Source organism: Idiotropiscis lumnitzeri, chromosome 5 (assembly GCF_059441095.1).
Source record: "Idiotropiscis lumnitzeri isolate Australia: NSW breed Sydney's pygmy pipehorse chromosome 5, RoL_Ilum_1.0, whole genome shotgun sequence".
NCBI classification, from domain to species: Eukaryota; Metazoa; Chordata; class Actinopteri; order Syngnathiformes; family Syngnathidae; genus Idiotropiscis; species Idiotropiscis lumnitzeri.
The window spans coordinates 17,434,062-17,447,739 of record NC_142395.1 but is presented as its reverse complement, the minus strand read 5'-3'; the positions used below and the strand labels follow the sequence as shown (position 1 = coordinate 17,447,739).

The following is a 13,678-nucleotide window of genomic DNA, read 5'->3' as shown; positions in this document are numbered from 1 at the left end:
CCATTCTCAAAACATTTCCTACATACTGTTGTGTCAGATTAAAAGCGTCCTCGGTTTAAAACAGAGTTCTGTTCCTACGGCTGCATTGTAACCCAATTTTCTACAATTTCTACTAATTTCCGCTAACAATGTAGTAGAGTCATAATTATAGTCAATGGTTGTATGAAAACCACTTCTAGACCGTGAATCTAAAACAATCCCATGAAAAAACACAATAATCAAAGAACACGGACAACTTATTATTACGCCACTGAAAACGAGTTCATTGTGTGCTTTTCAGAAACTTGGGTTAGGACTTTTCAAAAAGCAAGCATACCCTGTTCTTTATGTGTTGATTGAGGTATACGGGCAATTAACAATAATTCTGACTTAAAAAAAAAAAAACAACATACTGACTATTTTTGATAATTTTCAATCATTTCTGACAATTTTTCCTTGTGTCTTTCAGGCCGCAGCATAACGGCAAATTCTGCTACGGTCCTGGCCGCCACAACCAGCTTTGCAACACTCGCCCGTGCCCACACAACAGCGTGGACTTCCGGATGCAGCAGTGCGCCGAGCACAACAGCAAACCCTTCAGGGGCTGGTACTACAAGTGGAAGCCGTACACCAAAGTGGACGGTAATGTTCACAGATGGGCACTTTGCCCTATTTTGCCGGTCCGTCCTCCGTCTGCGTCCTGGGAACTCTTCTGTCTTGACCCCTACGTCTTTATTCATAAAATAATCACCCTCCCTCGTCATTCGTCGTCATCCTTATAAAGTTCTTCCGTACGTGCAAATATTTGAACATTTGAAGGTACTTGACTCGGTTAGGGACGATTAAAGGGATGGATGAAAACCCACTTCCGGCCTTGCTTAGCGCGTCCTTTTTAAGAAACTTCTCATCCTCCGGCCCCTGCCCCCAAAATGAAAGTCCGTCGGGATGGATAGTTCAATGATTCGTTTTTTATTGATCAATTCAAATTGAATTGTCAAGAAAAATATTTTTTTTATGCACCGAAATTAGAAATGTTGCCTCTAGATCATCTCTCTTTGACACACCACAATATTTAGAATCTAAAACATTAACAAGGTTTATTCATTTAATTGTTTTCAAGTTCGGCGGGCCGGATTAAAACGTTTAACGGGCCGCATGTGGCCCCCGGGCCTTAGCTTGCGAACGCCCGCTTTATATCGTATTTTCCCCCCAACAGGGCCAACTAGTGCAAGTCTTGCTAAGATCCATTGTGCCCATTTGTACGTTAGAAACCTTTCACCTGAAGTATGTATTTTAAGCTGCAAATATTTTGCGGCGTTCACCGAGTCATGATGAGAACCTGTTGAAATTAAAAAACAATGAAAATGTTATTTGACAAAAGGGAGAAACGTGCTGAGGTTAAAAAAAAAAAAAAAGGTTGCTTTCTGTGAGGAGAAAAAAGTTAATTCACAAAACTTGTATTCCCTTTCTCCGCCATTGATTAAAATCAGAAATGTGATTTTTCCATGAATAAAGGCCAAATCTCCCACTCCCAGTAGCCTGTATTTAGTCCCGTCATGCTTGGTCTGTCCAGTGCTAAGTACTTTCTTAATTAGTTCTCGGTAATTGAATCCTTGGGAATATTTTCGACATAAAGCGCAAGAGCTGCAATCCGTTTGGCAGGCGCGGCTCCTCTTAAACACACAAAGGAGCACGTATTGCTGCAGATGAGCTTTGTCTGGTCTTAATTCACTTGATCTTGCGTACTCCAGCCCAAATCCCTTTAATGAGATTTTTTTTTTCTGCCGTGCCTAAAGCTTTACTGCTGCTGCGACCAAAAAAAAACTTGAGCAAAGGATCGCTCTGTGTCGTATGCATTGCAGGAGGTGGTGGGAAGTAACCAAGTTCAATTAGTTGCGAGCCTCGTGTGTAAAGTGACGATGCTTGCAAGGATGACAAGAACAAACACTTTGCTACTGTGCTTGAGTAGCCTTTTCTGGTGTTTATACTTTACTCGAGTATTTATTTTCCTGACTTTTACACCCTACACTTAAAAACAGATAATGGTGTATTTTATAAAAATAGGCCGGTTACCTTTTTCAACAGTAAACCTTCTTTTGACTTTCTCGCAATCAAACCGGTTGAATCAGTACTTCTACTTTTTCTATTTTAACACAAGTGTATCTGAGTGTGACAACTTTGGCCAACTCCTATGGGAGGCATGCAGCCACTTGCAAGCCTTCGACACACTGGGAAAAGATTCGAAAGAGGAGAGGGGGGGGGGGTGTTGTAGTGCGCTGAAGGACAGCGATCTGTTTGGCCGGCGTCCCAGGCCTGTTTAAGCTCTTGATGAATGGGAGGTTATGTAGGGAAGAACATTGTAAACTGCCTGGGGAACCGAGGGCCAAGTCACCTCTGCTGAGACTTGTCTGCGCTTCAAGCGAAGGTAGAAATCCCCCAAGAGACTTCATCTTCAGTATTTTCCCGTGCAGACCTCGCTTGAATTAGTGACACGATTGATCCCTCAATGTTAATAGTATGAAAAGGCCATAAAGTATGTATTGTTTTACTATTGGATTACACGCAAAAAAACGCAATATATGCCAGTGAAACATTTGCATATTTTTTTGTAATTTCTTTTCTCATTTTTTTTCCCAAAATTTTAAATTGAAAAAAGAAATGGGTTTTTTTTCCAATTTTTTGGTCTTTCCCTGTTTTGCATTAACTTTTTCTTTCATGGCTGTAGCTATGGCCATGTTTATATTATGCAACATGTAAATACTTTTCAAAGCCCAAACTAAGATAATGAAATTCTTAGAAGCAATTAATCATCACCAAGGTCGTGCCGATTTCTGTCTGGTGTACATCCCACATAAAAGATGATTCAGTATGTTTCTCTATAAATGGGGTACAATATGGTTCAAGGATGCAACGATATAAACATGTAAAAATTCTATTTAGCTCGTCAAAACAAAAGCAAAACCAATTTTCCAATTCAAATAGGTTTCTGTTTCTGTACACCCCTAATAATATATATAGAGGGAGGGAGGGAGGGAGGGGGAGAGAGAGAGAGAGTGAGAGAGAGAGAGAGAGAGAGAGAGAGAGAGAGAGAGAGAGAGAGAGAGAGAGAGAGAGAGAGAGAGAGAGATGTACTCATTCTTTTTCTTTACAGATGAAGACGTCTGTAAATTGTACTGCACGGCCGAGGATTTTGACTTCTTCTTCGCCATGTCCAGCAAGGTCAAAGACGGCACCTCCTGCTCGGACCACAAAGGCGATGTTTGTATCGATGGAGTGTGTGAGGTACAAAAGTCTCCACAATGATTTATAATTGTGTGATTACCATTAATACAGAGCATAATAAGACAAAAATGGAAAACATAAACTAAAATGCAACGTTAACGTATGAGTGACCCAACGGGAGTTATTTTTAGACGAGGGCTGTCGCTTGTCCAATTTGAGAGCAAATATTTTAGCAGTTTACACAGTCACTTAGTTGTGAAACTCTTCTTCTTGTGCTATATATGTCTGTACTATACTACCACCTTGTGGTCAAAGCACACACACCGGACGGAACGGCCTAATGAATTAATTTGATTTAAAAAAGCAGTTTAATATTATAATATTAATATAAATTAATAATAATATTTGATATTTAAATACTATTACTGTATGCTTTTTTATTTAAGAGCAGTACGCTAGAGTGCTACTTTACCATTCAAAAAGCATGTTACAAAAAAATTGTTGGTGTTTTATGGGGTGCTGGAATGGAATTTTAATCATTTCGTTAATTTTTTTACTCTTCTTTCCCGTCACAGTTAATATAATTTAGCTCTAAATTCTGACCATTTTAGTTGACTTGTGAGTTCTATATCAACGCCATGCGCGAGGTACAAAATATAATATGATTCCCTTAAAAAAAAAAAAGGCATATAGTGTAACAAGCCAGTCCACAGTGTGACCGCCGTTCAATCCCTTTCGTCCCGCTTCGACTTCAACGTCGTTTTTCACCAACTTTGGTAGACCTCAAGTGTCACCTTTCAGCAGCCGTCAAGAGTGTATTTCCAAACAATCATTTCAAAACTCTGACCATGATCTTAACCCAATTGTCTTGTGGTCCAACCCAAACCGACGCGTTGACACTTATTTTGTCCCATTTCCACACACGCTGTTGCTTTTGGTGGGCCACCAAGCATCGGCTTTAATTGGCACCAACTTGAATTGCATGTGAGGTTCAGTGTATTTTTAGTCATTGTGGCGTGCGTACAGTACCGGGGCGTACCGTACGTGGCAATGCGATCTCCCAATTTGGATGAGACGCATGTGAATTAGCGTCATTGCAATAAATAATTACAGCTGTGTGTCAATTTCCATGGAGAGTTTTCAGAAGAGTGATTCGATTGAGCAGAGGAACGGGTCAAAAGTTCGGTGTCAGTTACTGCCTATTCCTCACGATGTCCTCTAATTGTTTTTTTTGAATGCGTTGAAAGGGAATTAGAAACAGCTGGGTTGGAATGCACTGTCATCGGCAATCCTGAAATTCTCTTGATGCAATTTAAGTGGCTTTGTTGCTAAACATTATGCATGTAGTTGTGTGCGTTGGTTGATTTTCATTCACAGTTATTTTCTATTTCTGACCATTTATCTTTATTTAGTTTTGACAATTTTGTCACTCTATTCTTACTTTTTTCCATAATTTTCATTGATTTTTTTTGCAATACTTTTCACTGTTATTAACGTTATCTTTGTAAGGCCTTAAAGAATTAGCATTTTTCTTTCCAATTGAGTTCTTTTCAGGAAAAATTGTTTTAAATATATTTTGACAATTGTGACTTGCTTTAGTGACTTTTGACTCATTTGAACAGTTTTTTTTTTTGCTGTCATTTTTTTTCATTTTTCTTTTGTTATAATTTTAACAATTTCACTCATATTTAGATATTATTTCGCTTATTTATAGATGCTGATTATTTTTACTGTTTTGCAATTTTCACTCACTTGTTATTTTGACTATTTCTTAAACAATTTTGTTAAAGGCTTTTCACAATTCTTCTCTTTTTTTGGACCAATTTTTGCACGTTTTTGGGTTGTTGACATTTTCACTTATTTTTGTCTATTTTCATTCATTTTGACAGAATGAGAAATTATACGGCCTATTCAACTTTCCCACTTTTACTACCTTGAAAAATGCATGCATCACATGCTTCCTACCTTTATGGATTTCTCTGCACCAGAGCCACTAAACTGCTTCTTCTTACCATGTTTTTGTGTGCAGGCAGTTGGTTGCGATCAGATTTTAGGATCCAAGGCCTCTCTGGATGCCTGTGGTGTATGCAAGGGAAGCAACTCTACATGCAAGTTTTACAAAGGCTTATACACATTGCAGCATAGGGCTAATGGTAAGTTTGTCCGAGTTTTCGCTTGAAATGTCAGGACAAAAAGCATCACGTGTCTAAGCCTGCCGTTTTTCTCTTCATACAGAGTATTACTCCATGGTGACCATCCCACCGGGTGCCCGGAGCATTCGCGTGGAGGAAATGGCGGTGTCTACCAGCTACTTGGCGGTGCGTTCCCTGAAGAGGAAGTACTACCTGACCGGCGACTGGACGGTGGAGTGGCCGGGAAAATTCCACTTCGGAGGGGCCACGTTCAGCTACCAGCGCTCGTTCAGCAAGCCCGAGAGCCTGTACGCTGCTGGACCTACCAATGAAACGCTGGTGTTTGAGGTAAGGCTGATGACCGATCTCTGCATCAAATTAGCTATCGTTATCGTATATTTTACGATGAGCAGCCAGGACAAAGATGTGGCTACGTCATAAAAAGTCTACTTTTGGGGGGTTTTTTTGTCTAGTCTTGTTTTTATTGATGTTCATCTCACAAAAAGCAAATGATGATCACTAAACTGGTCTTGGCTGTTTACAATGTTTTTCCCTAAATGTGTAAATTTTTCCCCCCTTTTTTGCCCATTTTGTTCATAAATTTCTGACAAATGTGACCTTTTTTCACGGTTTGTTACATTTTAAGTTTTTGACTCATTTGATCATTGGCCCAATTTCAGTCGATTTCATTAATGTTTTAATACTTCTCAATTTTTATTTTATGTTTGTACATATTTTCACTCTTTTACAAACACAGCCACTATTTTTCATGTTCAGTTCATTTCCTAATTTTTAACCTATTTTATGAAGATATTAATATTTTTAACCAGCTTTTGGGTCATCTCCCCACATATTTATGAAAATCTTTTTCATGATTTCAAATTTCTTTTTCTTGGTTTTCTACATTGTTTTAACAATTTAGCAATGTTGCAATACTTTTACATTTTAACAACTAAAACAATTATATTTAATTTTCACTCCAATTTTTTCTTTCACTTCAGCGCATTGTTTTTTACATTACATTGTTTTATTTCTCAGATTTTTTTTTTTTACTCATTTTATCTCATTTGTCTTTTTCCATCCATTTTAATTTCACATATTTGAGACCATAAAATGTCTTTACAATACTCAGTCTTGTAAGATAATGTTTAACTTTTTTGCCACGTTTTACCATTCACCAATGCTATGATGATTATTAATTTTAAATATTTTCACTCATTGTGGACGAATTTCTAATTGTACATCTTTAGCGGTCGTTGACTTCACGAGGCTGCTCTCTGTCGAAAAACTTCATCATCATGGTGCTGTCTTTTAGCTGTGACGCATTCAATGTAAAGAGGCAGTCACGCGTTTTCCTAAGCATCCAAAGCCACGGCCATGTGGCCCCCGTGGCCACTGACCTCAATAGTGCTTTTGTTGCAAACGTGATTGGAGGTTAGCGGAGCGAGAAAACGGAAGGAAAACCGCATTGAGAGCGAGAGACTGTAAAGCAGGAGAGCGAGTCTTTTACCTGCCCCGAAGCGGCAGGCATCACAGGGGGTTGGTCTTGGCGCATAACTGTGTCAGCATCAGCTTTTATTTTCCCTTGAACTCTGAACTCTGGCTGTAGAAACCAGAAGTTGAAACCAGGTGAGCAGGAGGACACTTATTCTCACCTGAAGGCCAAAAAAATGCTCAGTCAGGAATGAGCAGTTTGTAAATCTTTTACCAGCGGGGTACTCCCAAACGTTGCTCCACTCGCTGGTCACATCCGGAAATGTTTGCATGCTTTCACTGCTTTTAAAAAGCGTGCTTGTCTTTTGGACGGGTACTGTCGAGTGCTTGTTGTTTTTTGCATTTTGCAATGAGTGCATCCATAGGAGTGAAACATATTCTCCTACATTAAGATCAAGGGGGGAAGGGTGCTACTCTTCCTGTGATGCATTCCTGAGATGTGGGAAGTCCGAAATTTTAAGACTTCCGACTGGGAAAAGTGCTTGGGAATGCTCATTGATGAGATCAATTTGTGGATAATGGACACCCACCTCAAATGTTAATAACTGTCTCTATTATTGATTTAAACTACTGATCCCAAATCTTTTTAATATAATTCAAAAGTCATCCTTCAAAATTACATTTAAGAATATTGATGTTTTTATTTGCAAAAAAAAAAAAAAACTTGGAAATGCAAAACTCTGGCATTTCAATAACTACTTCCTGATAACCATTTAATGTTTTTGACTCAATACAGATATTGTACCTCTCTACAAATACAGTAAAAACATACACAGTGAATTTACACATTTTTGCGATTCAATGATCCACCTTCATTGGGGATAGACTATGTACAATTAATGTCATTTCTAGCGCATTGAAAAAACATTTACATATATTTTCAATATATGCTTGCCGCATACTGTGTGTCTTCGTACGATGGACGTGGTCTGTTTTTCACTCATTTTGCCGGCTTGTGGTTTTAATATTAGTGTGATGCGACCAAGACAAGTAGCATCTTGACATGCGTCAATAATCCATCATAGATGGATGTAACGAATCTGGTAACTTTCCAAAATAAGACATTTTTCACCCTTGAATAATAGATAAACCGGAAGTTCTGCAAATGTTCTTAAATCTGTGCGGCCCGGTCCAAAGTGGCCCACGGACCGTTGGTTGGGGACCACTGCCCCAAAAGATCCCACAACATGTTGCCAAATCCCTGACTATAATGGAATAATTGGAGAAAACCTGTTGAAGCAATACTCGACTCTTCTAAGTTTGTTGGGGAGGATATTTAAAAAAAAAAAAAAAAAACAAGAAAAAAACATTTTGTTTTTGAATTTTTGTTGAAAAAGTATCATGAATCAATCACTTATTTCCCGGCGATATTAGCATTGTGTCTGCTTGTCTTTTTTCTCCCTTTTGGGCTTTGCGTTTGCTTTAAATCATATCTGATCGAGACGTTGCCAAAATGTGAAAGGAGGATTAACGTTTGAACAACCCAAAGATGTCCTTTAAAGAAAGGGAAGCTTAATATGCTGTCGGTTTTGTCTGCGTGGGTTCCCAGTTCATACTGATCTGCAGATGTCACCGCCGTAATCTCTCTAAGTATGTCCTGTAATTACAAAAAAAAAAAAAAAAAAAATGCAGAAGGATCTCAAGAGTGTGGCGGCAGTGTTGGTGGCGGCTAGATTAAAAGATTAAGAATACTGCAACCGAGCTCTTTAAATGTAATGATTTAAGGTCAGGCTATGAGGGAGCACAAAATCTCTTTCTCCTGACGATTTTTATGGACATCGTTTCTACCTAATAGTGCAGTTCAATTCAGTGTACAACCGCACTGCTTAACGTGGTAAATCCCATTTTGTCTTAATCCACCATTTTCATTTAACGGCAACATACTGAGCAGTTTGGGTGTTTTGGGAACCTTTGCTCCCGAGCCTAACTGAATTGGACAATACTGATTGCTATTTCATTTATCCTATAATTTCTATGTGTCTTTTTAGAAATGGCTGTTCAAAAAATTATGTACAAAATCTCCAACTGAAATGAAGTTTTAACTCAGAGATTGAGTGTTTTTTTATGGATAGTCCAACCAAAATAATGATTTTTTTTTTTAGATGGAAAAAAAATGAATAATGAGGTTCAACAGAGAGTGCCATCTAGGGGATTAAAAAAAATACAATAAATGCTTCACGAAGCAATTTTAAAGCTTCATTCTCCCCTCACTACTGACAATTACAACAGTAATAATTATGAATGTAAATTATTATTATTATTTTTTTTTTTTCAAAGAGCCACATACATTTATTTTTTTCTTTTTTGGTACAACACCCATACTTTGTCTTCCTTTTAGCAAATTAACAATGCCAACAAGTGACATCTTGTCAGTCTGAATTATTATGTTATGATGAGGTCAGTGGCTTTTGTTATTGCTTTGGCTCCATCTGAACCATGTCATTAGCCTTGCTATCCGCTAGCCACAGGATGCGCTACATTGTTTTTTTCCTGAGTAGACGTGGCAAGAGGCTCTTACACTTTCTGTCTCTTACCTCTGTTACTGTATGTAACAAATCAAATTCACATCCATGGTACTGTTACACCTACATTGCTTCCGAATGTATACCTGCCTCCATTCCTTTCGGCAAATAATCAACATTTTTTAACAGCATATTCAATTTTTATTTTCCTTGGGTCAAATTCAACTTGGAACTGGACACTTGAGACTTATTGCCCATAAATTTATGCTTAGTGTATATATGCGTATGTGGAGTCCCGTGACAACGTGGCAATATTCTTCAGACAAGCTGCTGCTATCATTGACTTTTGGCCGCAAGCCTCGAGAGAGGGAAGATTGCTTCCTCCCCCGGTTCATGCTGGCTCGCCGTCACTTTATTTGGACAGCGCACTGCTCAATTTCCAGCCATCGTCCACCACATCCTTTTTCTTTCCCAACTGACCGGTGATTCCTGGTTACCTAGGAAGGACATTTATTTGGACGTCTAATTCATCCAAAGCTGTGACTCACGGATGAGAAACAGCAAACGTGATCATTAGAGAAAAAGTTCTCAAACTTTTTGGGTCTGGGACGCCCTTATGGGAGATATTTGTCGGGTTTTTTTGTTTGTTTTTTTTAGGATGTTATTATTTTGCACTCCTAAATGTCATTAGACACTAAATGCTGCGTATCGCTTTAGCTTTTTTAAGTTCAAGCATCAACTTTACTGACGTGTCTTTCAATATCTCCGTTTTAACTTGGCCTTCCGCCCAGCTTACACAAGAGCGAAAGCCGAGCGCCTTTTGGGTCTGATCCGTGTTCGAGAGCCCCGTGAGGCGGAAAACCGCCGACAGAAACAATCACTTAACACCTCCAAGTGCTCGCTGGGCCCTGCGACCAAAAGTTAGAGTGTTCATCTCGGTTGCGTGCATGTGCATGACCAGGCGAAAGGGTAGAAATCTACGTGTGATCTTTTTTTAAACACCGCTTATGTGATCTCTTGTCATTGATACAAAAAAGGGCGGATCACGGCCAATTTTGCCAGGCATGCTGAAGCCTTGCGTGCACTGTATAGCGATTCTTTTGTGCCTGGTGTCAGCAGACTCTGCAGCGTTATGGCACGATTACATGACAACGGTCAAATAAAAAGGGTGCGGAAAATACTTTCCTTTGGTTTATGTATCTCTTTACAATTTGGCACACCAACCCAATCAAGGTATGATTGATCATTGACGTTTGAAATGTAATCTTGGTGTTGCGTGGCAACGCTATACACTCATTTGCATGGTCGGTTTTAATAAATTGTATTTGTGTATTTGGAGTTTTTCTGATTTAGAACTACAGTTGGAAATTCAGGATTAGGTGTGTGTTATAGTTTGCATCCATTTTTAAATAATGTTTGAATGACTATGAAAACAATTTTTTCTTGCTGTCCAAAAAAGATATTATTTCTCAAACTTTTCAGATTCAACTGAATTAGAGAAGCTGTGCAGTGCATGCGGTTCTTTGGACTACACTCTTTGGAGCTTTTTTATTTCACAGAAAAAGCAGCATAAAGAGATTTTCATTAGACGATCTGAAGAGCGTCGACTTCACTGACGACTTGTTTTCACCTCCAACTCAATTTAGCATTTAGACAAAAGCCCATTTTCAGAAGTTAGAGTTATAAAAGTAGTAAGCAATAATCCAGCGGTGTTCTCCAGGGGTCTGTCCTAAATCCTCTGTTTCTTACCATTGTATTGAAGCACATGTGCAAACGACAATTAAAAAACTAATAAAAAGTTTGCAAATTTACACAACATACTTCAACTCTTGCTACACTATCAATTTAATGAGACAAAATGCAAATTGAGCTGTGACCAAAATTCTTTGCAAACAGCTGCAGCAACAATACGTTGGGGCCATAATTGTGTATTTTGCAGCTTTCCATCTGTGAAACAACTCCCTGTGTGTCAAAGACACACAATATGCGCTAACATAGTCTGCCAAGATAAACACCACACAATTTTCCCAACAATTGTTTTAGACAAAGCCAAATATTGGTTTCCAAGTCAAACACCAGCAAAGATAAACACTCTAACCACAAGCATCAACATACTAATCTACATAGTCGGTCAAATTAGCAATGAGGAATGACGATTACGACTAAAATAACGGGGTTGACTGACAGACCAGCTGTCAAGTGTTGCAAATAAGGACATTTAAAGGTGCAGACAGTGTACGATTTTTGTCATGTTTGACAAGTAGAAAACATCGTCGGAGCAGAGACGATAGACCACAGATTTTCCACATCCACCGCGCCACTCATCAAGCCCAAAGAGCTGGAGCAAAATTACACTGCAGGCGCAGGCTGGCACACCACAAGAATGTCCGTGTCGGAAGAATAATCTCGCTCTAAGTCCAAGGCCAAGATTTCCGGACGTGGTCGTTATCAACTCTCCCCCTGGTCCACCGAGCAGACCTCCAGTACAGTTTTTGGGATTTTTTGACATACCGTTACACTCCTACTTGGCATGGCGACCGACGCGCAGGGTAGTGCAGACCCTCACCAAGGCATTTGTTCCCCTTGATGTCTAGCCAGCCATGTACTGTATTTTCTATATTTATTCTTCTCGGTATCATGGGTGAGCTGGAGCTTATCTCTGTTGACTTTGGAGAAGAGGTGGTATACCCAAGATTGGTCGGCAGTCAATGGCAGGGCACATATACGCGGTGTCCAAATTCACAGTTCGGGGTCTCCGAGGGCCACATTTCCATCCGCATGATGGCACTTCCGGTGTGAATCGACTGCACGCGGTGTCCAAATTCACATTAAGCTTGTCCAAATTCATCACGGAGGAGCCTTTGAAGGCTTTGAAGGGCCCAGTGAGTGAATTTGGAAACTTTCGGTTGAGGAACACCGGAAGTGACACCATTCACACACATTCGCACTGATGGACAATTGAGAGATTTCAGTCAACCTAACGTGTGTTTTGGGAATGCTTCCTGCCACATTCCGAAAACATGGATTTTAGGATCATTGAAAATTCTCAATTTACCATAGATGAGAGTGTGAGTGTGATGATTGTTTATCTAGTTGAGCCCCGCAAGTGCTACTAGTCCAGTGAGCTCGTCCATGATCCAAATATGGTTAAGCGCTATAAAGAATGGATGCATGGATGTAGAGACACCCGTTGTGGTCTTTGTCCAGAGTACAAAATTATGGGCAAATGTTTCCATGGCAGTGCCTGACTTTCTGTCACTCTTCCCAATAATAAATGTGTACTACTTCTTTTTTTCCCCCTCTTCTTCTTCTAGATTCTCCTACAAGGCAAAAATCCCGGTGTGGCATGGGAGTACACGTTGCCTCGTACTGAGAGGAAGCCAGACTACAGCTGGGGTGTGGTGCGCTCCGACTGTTCCGCTCCCTGCGCCGGAGGTAACTTGGATGAGTTTGGATGTTGCTTTATTGCGTTTGTCTTTGAGGATTTGCCTTCACGCACGTATGCAGGCGTGCGTTCCACATTTCTCTTACAAATGAGTAAAAGTGTAAAGTGGCGCATGAATGCCAAAATTGTTTAGCAGAAAATTCATCAATACATAGCCTAGGAGTAAAAAAAGAATGGGGGGAACAAATAAGACATAAAATAATCAAATGAAAATATAAATTAATGTCCCGCATCTCGAAAGTGCGCCCTGGTGGCCAATTTCACCTCACATTTTATTTTGTTTTGCAATTAGTCCATAACAGTAAAATTAAACTTTTGAACATTACAATCTTGTAAAGTGAAGTGATTTGAAGATAATGAAAACTGAGAATTTAGTACTCAATTGTGGAGATCGAGCATTAAACAGTTTTTTTTTTTTTTTTTGTGAGCCATTGTTAAAAGGGTAGTCAGTTTTCATTTTGACTGAAACGGGATTTGAACTGTATTCCTCCTGCTCCAATATCAAAGAACTGATTTACAGACAAGCTACAGCTAACCCAAGTTTAAAGGCCATCAAAGTGTCCCCCTACAATTATTTTTTTCTGGGTGGAGCCTTGGGTTAAAATAAAGGTTTGAGGAAAAAAATAATCTGCCTTAATAGGCAACAAAATGTTCGGCAATACTTGATCTAATAGATGTACGTCATTGTGGATTTAATCTCATCAATGTGAACTGAAATCATTTCATAGTCCGTGTTAACAATGATGAGAATGGCACAAACCCAATTGATATTTTACTTTTATTGCACCGTATCCCGAAAAGTTTCTAATTGGCTAAACTGCCTTCACATTTCGGATGTGTGCCATCTATTCTTCAACCTGAGCTTTACAGTCTCCCAGTGTTTTCTTCTCTTTTTTTTTTAACCTAACAATGGGAACATTTTGGGTTCCAACGTTGCAACGTTA

The 13,678-nt window shown here is 39.3% G+C and overlaps 1 protein-coding gene across 1 annotated transcript in view; it reads left to right on the top strand.

The window, feature by feature from the left end:
• adamts18 (ADAM metallopeptidase with thrombospondin type 1 motif, 18) overlaps nucleotides 1-13,678 on the top strand; it is a 54,008-nt gene that overhangs the window by 28,366 nt on the left and 11,964 nt on the right. Inside the window, exons 13-17 of the mRNA XM_088297036.1 lie at nucleotides 449-621; nucleotides 3,131-3,261; nucleotides 5,231-5,354; nucleotides 5,437-5,681; nucleotides 12,604-12,724. Of these exons, the coding sequence (XP_088153162.1) occupies nucleotides 449-621; nucleotides 3,131-3,261; nucleotides 5,231-5,354; nucleotides 5,437-5,681; nucleotides 12,604-12,724 (794 nt within the window). The remainder of the gene's footprint in view (nucleotides 1-448; nucleotides 622-3,130; nucleotides 3,262-5,230; nucleotides 5,355-5,436; nucleotides 5,682-12,603; nucleotides 12,725-13,678) is intronic.